This window comes from Cebus imitator, unplaced genomic scaffold (genome assembly GCF_001604975.1).
Source record: "Cebus imitator isolate Cc_AM_T3 unplaced genomic scaffold, Cebus_imitator-1.0 Scaffold38, whole genome shotgun sequence".
Taxonomy (NCBI): Eukaryota; Metazoa; Chordata; class Mammalia; order Primates; family Cebidae; genus Cebus; species Cebus imitator.
In genome coordinates, this window is record NW_016107353.1 from 371,792 (window position 1) to 381,478 (window position 9,687).

Below are 9,687 nucleotides of genomic sequence, written 5' to 3' on the forward strand. Positions count from 1 at the left end.
GGAGGCTGAGGCAGGAAAATTGCCTGAACCCAGGAGGCGGAGGTTGCGGTGAGCCGAGATCGCGCCATTGCACTCCAGCCTGGGTAACAAGAGCGAAACTCCGTCTCAATAAAAAAAAAGAACCACTGTCTTAACTTGTCAGGATGCCTGTTCTAACAGAATTGAAAAATCTTAAGGAAAAAAGTAGCTCATTTCTCTTTAGACACAGTTATGACACATCTGCACTGAAATGGAAAGTTTACCTATCCAGCTTGCATACTATTCGTGGGTTTTTTTGGAACTTCTCACCAATGCAAGTAGTTAATTGAATAGCTCCAGTGGTCTTCAATATGCCAACAGAATGAAGAAAAGCACATTCCCACATACAACCAAGGAAGTTTCATGCCACATATATCAGCCGTAATATGTGCAAGGACAGACTGCTCCATCACTGGCATGTTGTTCAAGTTCCAGCCACTATCAAGATACTCCTAAAAATAAGAAGACAAAAGAGGATAAAGTTTAGCTATATGTTTCAAAAGGCCGGCTAATAATATTTTCCCTCAAAATAAAAAAAGAAATGTGAAAGAGGAGGGGCCACCATACTGACTTTCTAGGATACCCAGAGATTCGTTTTGCCCAGTTTTGAGCTGTGTATAAATGGCTCACACAGTATATAGTTTTGTAACTGTCTTTAAAAATATATGTAGAGGAACATAAGCCATGAGTCCACTTATATAAAGTTCAAAACAGGCAAACAAATCTATAGTGTTAGAAGTCAGGATAGTGATTATCCTGAGGGCATAGTGCTTGTCCTAAAAGAGGAAAGTAGTAAAGGAGAGCAGGCAAAAAGGGAGCTTCTGGGGTGCTGGGAGTACCCATTTCTTGTTTTAGTTAGTGCTGGTTACGTGGGTGTGTTCAGTTTGTGAAAATTCTTCAAGCTGTATACATATAACTATGTACTTTTCTGAATATATGTAATATTTCCAAAGAAAATCACCAAAAAGAAAAAAAAATGGGACTTCCCTATCAAAATAGAAATAGAACTCTTTGTAGGAGTTTGCTAGTATGGAAAATAATACTCAGAAACATTAAAGTTTAAAAATAAATAGACCTAGTATCAGTCCTTTAGGTTTTCTTAAGAAGGAGAAACCAAGGTTACAAAATCCGAAGAGAAGGGGTGGCAAGTAATTTTCCCCCATCACCACAATATAGTGACACCGTTCTGTAGGCTTTCTACTTTTCTTGAAATCACTAAAAATCTGGTCATTAAGGATCTGCTAAAAGTAATAATAAGTTTCTTCAAACCAACCAAACAGAATTTCAATAAATACCTCAATTTCCAAGCCACTCATATGCCTACCTCTTCCTCGGGTGAGAGTTTGATCTTCCCATCTCGGACAGGAAAGCCACTGCCAAATTCCTTTGAGGCAATGTCAGCTCCATATTCCACTGTGACATCCTCCTCAATAGTGCTTACTAGTCTCCAAAATTCTTTCTCAACAAGCTCTGTGGGAACCATCTGGAAATAGAAAAAATTAGTTTCCTCACAAACTGTCTGTGACCAACCTGACTAGATAAGCTCAGTGATAGGAATCAAAGAAGAGCAACCTAAGGAAAAATTGTATCTATAATGTTCTATAATTGATCCTAGGCAATTCAGGAAACCTCTACTGTCTAAAAGGAATTCATGCTCCTCTATCACCAGCCAGGACACAACTGTAAAAAGGGAGCCAAGGAAAGCAATTATTTATGACCTGGAGATATTTCTGTGTTTCAAAATATGTAACATAAACTGTATAGTAACAATGGTTAGTTGTCTTTGAATGACATATTGTACTGTACAGTTGACAACTGCATAGTAATAATAATGGTTTGTTGTTTCAATGATGCTGTATACTTTGAGGTGCATTCAAATATATTACCTAAGTCCATCCTTTCATTCTTTTCACTGGACCTGTCTGAGAGTAACATAGACAACCGACACAAAAAAGAGAGTATAGGCCAGGCTCAAGCCTGTAACCCCAGCACTTTGGGAGGCCAAGGTGGGCAGATCACCTGAGGTCGGGAGTTCCAGACCAGCCTGACCAACATGGAGAAACCTCATCTCTACTAAAAATACAAAAAATTAGCCAGGCGTGGTAGCGGGTGCCGGTAATCCCAGGTACTCAGGAGGCTGAGGCAAGAGAATTGCTTGAACTCTGGAGGCGGAGGTTGCAGCGAGCCGAGATCGTGGCATTGCACTCCAAAACTGAGACAGTGCAAAACTTTGTCTCAAAAAAAAAAAAAAAAAGAGAGAGAGAGAGAGTGATCCCCAATGTCCCTGTGTTTTTGGCACCAGGGATGGGTTTCATGGAAGGCAATTTTCCATGGATGGGGAAGGGTAGGGCACGAGGGCTGGTGGGGAGGGGGATTAGATTCTCATAAGAAATGCAACCTAGATCCCTTGCATGGGCAGTTCACAATAATAGAGTTTGCACTCCTATCAGAATCTAATGCTGCTGCTGATCTGACAGGAGGCAGAGCTCAGGTGGTAATGTTTGCCCACCAATCACCTCCTGCTATGCAGCCCCGTTCCTAACAGGCCACAGATTGGTATCTGTCCTTGGCTGAGGGAGGAGGGTTGGGGGGGACACATTGGGGACCACCAGTATATAGGATATGAGCAATTTGTAGCAGCACGCCCTTAGAATAAAGAGTCACCAGACTAAATGTCAATCTGTTGTTAATCTGGTGTAAATCCAGAGGCAGGTAACATTTAAATGTCTATCCCTCAATGTCCTCATCTAATATTCTATCAAAATATAAAATTAACAGCAAATAGAAGAGGTTATATGCAAGTCACCAGAATCAGTTAAGCAAACGTATGGGCAAATATTATAACACATAAGGAAGTCAAGAGAATTGAAAATTCAAATGAAGTATAAATTTAAGTCCACAAATAAGCAAATATTCTAAGTAGCTAATAGCTGATGTTAGAGGTGTTAGGGAAAAGTAAGTTCACTCATATAATGCTGGGATCCATAAATTGATACAGCGACTGGGATGGAATAAGGAAAAATGACTGTCATCTGGCCTCAATAATTATCCCAAGAAAATCATCCAACTAAAGAGTTCTACATGCACAAAGGGTTTGCTGTAGTGCTTTATTAGTAGTGAGAAAAATCACAGCTTAAATATCCAGAATTAAAGCATTTCATTTTGGTGTACTCATTTGATGGAGTATTAAATGCTGAATGGAACATGCTTATGCTTCAAAGTGAATAAAGGGGAATTAAAAATTGACTCATCCTGAAATTTATAATACTAATGATTGATTATGTAATATACTACAAATGTGTTCCCAATGCATAGTACACCCCTTGGCACATAGCAGTCATTCGATACATATTTGTTGGGCCAAAACCATTGCTGGTGACTTTTTTTGTTAGTATTCTATTACTGCTGCTGTATGATCTGTGTGGAAGAGGTAACGTTAGAGAAATCTTCAAATAAAAAATTAGAATTCTTTTTAAAGTGTGAAATTTTAAATACCACAAAACAAATTAAAGATTTCATTCTGTATGATAATGCCTACCAGAGTGAGCCTCAACTAAAAATCTGTTTTCAGATACACTTTCTCCAAAAGTTATTAGAATCCTAAATCAAAGCAGTATATATGTACATACATGGACTGGCATGTTGAAGTAATCAGATTTGAATGCATCTGCCATTTCCCCAAAAGTACGGAGAGTATAGTCCCTGGCTGCTTGTTCAAAGCCAAATGCTTCTTGTGGCTTACTACATTCCTGAAAATAAAAAATAAAATTATGTTCTAGATGACACTTGAAAATATCAAGTATACTTGATCAATCATCAAGCTGGCAGATAAAAAAACAAGGCTTTGTCTATTTTACTTCTATGCTAGGTCTAGTTTATAAAAATAAACCTGCCTGAAAAATGTGGTTGTTTTAATAAGCCAATGAAACACATTTTATTTATTTGCTAATAAGCAAATAAAATGTCAATTTTAACAACCACAACTTGGATATATTTATGTATTTATAAAGAGGCAGCCTAAAGACTCAACTTCCTTCAGAATGAAATAATGTTTTCAATACTGTAAATGAGAGAAATAATGTCCTCCTGGGAGTTAAAACTATAAAATCAATATACAATAGATCAAAATAGAGATAAACTACTTGATGGAAACAGAATGGCTTTGAGGCCAGCAATATTTTATTATAACCTAATACTGGGAGGTAACAGGGGCAATATAAGCTTCCCTAGATCTTTGTGAGCCAACAGACTTAAATATTCCAGACCCATTGATAAGGTCATCCCTATTACAAGGTACTAAATAAATAATTCATCTAACACCCATGGCCCCCTGCCCTGTCTGATGCCTAATAACCTCCCATTGATGAAGATACCCTTATGTTGTAACATAGCTACATGGAAAAGCACTCAAAACTTTATATCCGTAAACCTTCTTACTATTATAATCCAACCCTAACAAGGGTAATAGACTGATTGCTTCATAATATTAATACAAAATAATCCTCAGGGCCGGGCATGGTGGCTTACACCTGCAATCCCGGCACTTTGGGAGGCTGAGGCAGGTGGATCATGTGACCTCAGGAGTTTGAGACCAGCCTGGACAACATGGCAAAACCCTTTTTCTACTAAAAATACAAAAATTAGCCAGGAATGGTGGTAGAAGCCTGTAGTCCCAGCTGCCCAGGAGGCTGAGATGGGAGGATCACTTGACCCCAGGAGACGGAGGTTGCAGTGAGCTGAGATGACACCACTGCACTCCAGCCTGGGTGACAGAGTGAGATCCTGTCTCTAAATAAATAAATAAATAAATAAATCCTCATGAAGGTAATGGTAGACCCTTTTCAGATTTTGCCAATGACAGCATGCACTATCAAAAACATCAGTAATCACAGTGATACATAAAAATGTCTCTATAAATGAAAACAGCAGATTACTAAAATTACTTATATAATGTAACTCCATTTGCTTAAAATAGAAAAAAAGTCCGAATGAATATACACCAAGACATTAACAGTGGTTATGTATGCATTGTGAAATCACAGCCTTACTTTTTAAATTGTTCAGTGTTTTAATAATTCTTGCAAAGAGCATGTAAGCTTTTTATAAGAAATTTTTTAAAAATAATAAGATAGTTAATAAAAATTATTTTCTGTCTCTTAACTACCTACATATATTGTGGAACTCACTTCTAAGACCTCTTTCCTATTCAGGGCCAGCCCAGTTTTCTTCATGGGCTTCATTACTGTCGATTGCCAAATCTAAAACTCAAAGGCAGGCCAAGTGAGGTGGCTCAGGCCTATAATCCCAGCACTCTGGAAGGCTGAGGCAGGAGGATTGTTTGAACTCAGGAGTTCGAAACCAGCCTGGGCAACATGGTGAAACCCCCTCTGTACAAAAAAATACAAAAATTAGCCAGGCGTCATGGCATAGGCCTGTAGTCTCAGCTACTTGGGGAGCTGAGGTGGGAGAATTGCTTGAGCCAGGGAGGTTGAGGCTGCAGTAAGCCATGTTTGCACCACCGCACTCCAGCCTGGGCAACAAAGTGAGTCCTGACACTCAAAGGCAAAGAAAAATGCCCTAAAGAAAATTCTCTAATGTTACTTCTACCATTAATTCTTACCTGAGCCAAACACTTAGGACACCTCCAGTCTCCCTTGGGAACATCATGGAGAGGTGGGATCAAGCAAAAGGTATGGTAACTGTCATCACAGCCATCACATAACAGTAGCCGATCTTCATCATTGCCACTGCCACATAAGAGGCAGACATACAGGTCCACCTGTAACAGTAAAAATGGGTACAGAAAAGGAATTATGAGCTGTTATTTGATTTTCTAAAATTCTAGGAATGAAATGAATCTGAGGCATAATCTAGTCTCTTCATCCTGCTTCAAATGCTTCAACCTCTATAAGGAATATTTTAAATAAAAATGCTTCACTTTCTATGAGGGATATTTCACAATACGTCATGCATACCCAAATCTAAAGTGTAATTTCCTAGCTTTCTCAATTGTCATGTGTTTAAAGTTTATTTCCAGATCTAGTTTTTAGCAGATTCTAAAACAACAAGATGCCAAGCATGGTAGCGCACGCCTATAGTCCCAGCTACTTGGGGAGTTGAGACAGGAGGATCACTTGAGCCTGCTAAGTCAAGATTGCAGTAAGCCCTTATTACACCGTTGCATTCTAGCCTGGGTGACAGAGACCCTGTCTCAGGAAAAAAAAAAAAAGATACCAGGTAGTAAGTAATAAATTACCAACCTAACCAAAAGTAGAATTTATGAAGGAAAAAATACAATTTTTTCATATTTTAAACAAAACAATTTTAAAGTCAACCACATTAGACTACCAATTTAGGCCAGGCACGGTGGCTTAAGCTTATAATCTCAACGCTTCTGGAGGCCCTGACAGGATTGCCTGAAGCCAGCACTTGAGACCAGCCTGGGCAATATGGCGAGACATTGTCTCTACAAGAAATTTAAAAAAAAAAATTAGCTAGGCATGGTAGTGCATACCCATGGTCCCAGCTACTTAAGAGGCTGGGGCAAGAAGATCCCTGGAGCCCAGGAGTTCAAGGTGTCAGTAGCTATGATTGCATCACTGTATTCCAGCCTGGGTGACAGAGTGAGATCCTATCTCTAAAATAATAAAAATAAATTACCACTTTTAATTCTAATTAAGGGGCCATGGTTAAGAAGTTCCTCTAATGCCCAGTGATAATGCATATTATTATTTGTTATGGGGTACCCTGTATTCCCCCCAAAACTCACATGTTGAAGTCCTAACCCTCAGTACCTCAGAATGTGACTATATTTGGAAATGAGTCCTTTAAGAGGTAATCATCCAATATGACTGGTGTCCTTATAAGGACAAAGATATGTACAGAGGAAAGACCATGTGAAAAACAGCCATCTACAGCCAAGGAAAAGAGGGCTCAGAAGAAATCAACACTGCCAACACCTTGATCTCAAATTTCCCAGCCTATACAACTGTGAAAAAATAAATTTCTGTTGTTTAAGCCACTCAGTCTGTGGCACATCCTTATGGCAGCCCTAGCAAACTACTACATTACTCAATACTAGAAAAGCTGAGAATTCAACTAAACAGGGAGTCCAACTGTTTCAGTCTATTTATTGTAGTAAATAAAAATATAGCTCTGTCAGTTTTCTGATTGTATTGGGGAGAGAGGGTAGGGCAGAGGGTGACATTTATGGAGAGAACATTCAATTAGAATAATTTCTAGTTTCAAGAAAAAAAGCACTGTTTCAGGCTCTTGGAAGGTGGCAGAGAAGAACCACCAGATCCCTTCTAATGCCATCGGGCTTTACTTTCAGTAAAAGTTTCTCCCAGCCCTCTAATTCTGCCACGTCCTCCTCCCTACACCCCACAACTGCTTTCCTTTGTTCTTTTTTTCTTCCTTCCTTCTCTACTTTCCTTTCATTCCTTCCTTCCTCTTCCTTCTTCCTTTTTTATTCCTTCTTTTCATTTCCTTCCTTCCCTTTGCTAGCTGGAAAGTTGGAAAACACTAACTTGTATTTTTTATTTTTTTTTAAGAGACAGGGTTTCACCATGTTGGTCAGGCTGGTCTTGAACTCCTGACTTCAGGTGATCCACCTGCCTCAGCCTCCCAAAGTGCTGGGATTACAGGCGTGAGCCACCATGCCTGGCCTAACTTGGATTTCTGATCATAGAAGTGAGCTAGTGATTTACGAGCAATTCTATGTATAATGAACTAGATTACAGTTCACTATTATTTAGTGCTAAAGTAAAAATATTCCAGAAAAATGGCAGTCAATGCCCCCCAGATGTTACTACCATCTTTATAATATGATCATGTATTTCTTCATTTATTAACTAATACTAGAAACTGACTTCAAAATATCTTTTTATTGTCGAACACTAAATTAAACAGTCTTATTTAAGGCACAAAAGTTTAAACTGGGGGGTAAAGTGGATTAAAGAAAGGAGAAGGAAAAGAAGAAAAAGGAGAAGAGAAGGAAAAAAGAAAAAGGAGAAAGAGAGATGTCACTCACAGCATTGGTGGCTTTTTTAGATCGACTCTTGGGCTTTTCCTTCTCATTTTCTACAATATAATCTTTCCTCTCAATGGGTTCTTGCTTGATACTACTCTTCATTTCTTTCTCTGTAGGAGGCAATTCAAAATTAGCTATTTTTGTATGATGCTTTTCTCCACTTCCTCCCTCACTTCATCATCTCCCTCCCAGTGCACACACTGTACACAAACATCATTTCATGTGTGTTTTCATTTTAGTAGCAATAGCACCCAGTATACTTTATTCAAGGGCTCAAATGCTGACTATTTGGAAAAAATGCAAACTCTTGTGTCATTTAAATTTTAAGATTTAGTTTATGTCTGGAGACATCCCTCAAGTTTGTATGCTTTGAAAATCGGAGCTAGAGTTTTCTTAAGACCAAGACATAATATATACTCATGAAAAAAAGTTCCTCTTGGCCATGACTATAAGAGACTGACAATTCACCAACTATACCTCCTCATCACACATTATCTCTCCATGATCTAAGATGACTTCCTGGTCATCCTCCTGGACTCCAAATTCCTGATTCTGAAGACTGAGATGTTTGACTAAAACACTGGCTATCAATTAATGAACTATCACGTGGTAGGTGTTGTGGGCTAAATGTTTTCCATAAAGTATTTAATCCTTCACAACAAACCCATTTCAAAGGTAAGAAAACTAATGTTAAAGTAAGTCAAGAAATACCTCTAAGGTCACATAGCTAGTTAGCAGTTGGGCGAAGATTAAGTAGCAACTCACTACAGGTGAGAAAGCCATCCACACTTCCAATATACATACATACAGCATCTGTTTCTCTCTTCCACTAGTCAGTTAATTATGAGAACAAGGACATTGTTGATATATTAAGATTTTATTTCTCAAAGCCCAACCCAGTGGCTACTATGCAATAGCTGCTCTAATATTTACTTTTAAATTTTCTTCTATTGACTTTTTCAGCTTATGTTTACTTTATGAATAATTAATTTTACTTTATTTACTTTTACTTTCCTATTCATGGATAAATTTTCTTACCACTTTCAAATTTTGGAGTTGGACAACACATTCGACGTCTCAGATTGTGAGTTCTGGCTTCTGTTGTCTCTTCGGGTTCTATTTTAATATTCATGGCCTAAAAAATATTGTCATATACATGAATATTTCCTTTAAGAAGAAATATTCTTTAAAAATCCAACTGGAATCTCAAGGTGACTATATCCTACAAATTGTCTCTATTAACATGGTATTCAAAACATACTTCTCTCTCTTCCTAGGAAAGAGAGCTCACCTTTGAAATTACTATTAAGGCATGGATGAGAAATTTCAAAATAGGGAAAAGTTGGCCAGGCACAGTGGCTCACACCTGTAATAGAAACACTTTGGGAGGCCGAGGCAGGCAGATCATTTGAGGTCAGACAAAGTTCAAGGCCAGCCTGGCCAACAATGAAACCCTGTCTCTACTAAAATCAAAAAAATTAGCTGGGCATGGTGGCATGCACCTGTAATCCCAGCTACTTGGGAAGCTAAGGCAGGAAAATCGCTTGAACCTGGGAAGTGGAGGTTGCAGTGAGCCAAGATTGTGCCACTGCACTCCAGCCTGGATGACAGAGCAAGACTCTGTCTCAAAAAAAAGA

General features: G+C 38.5%; 1 protein-coding gene across 1 annotated transcript in view; it reads right to left on the reverse strand.

The window, feature by feature from the left end:
* KDM5B (lysine demethylase 5B) overlaps window positions 1-9,687 on the reverse strand; it is an 87,318-nt gene that overhangs the window by 36,256 nt on the left and 41,375 nt on the right. Inside the window, exons 6-11 of the mRNA XM_037737436.1 lie at window positions 9,089-9,185; window positions 8,051-8,160; window positions 5,639-5,797; window positions 3,648-3,767; window positions 1,343-1,501; window positions 289-470 (exon numbers count right to left, since the gene is read on the reverse strand). Of these exons, the coding sequence (XP_037593364.1) occupies window positions 289-470; window positions 1,343-1,501; window positions 3,648-3,767; window positions 5,639-5,797; window positions 8,051-8,160; window positions 9,089-9,185 (827 nt within the window). The remainder of the gene's footprint in view (window positions 1-288; window positions 471-1,342; window positions 1,502-3,647; window positions 3,768-5,638; window positions 5,798-8,050; window positions 8,161-9,088; window positions 9,186-9,687) is intronic.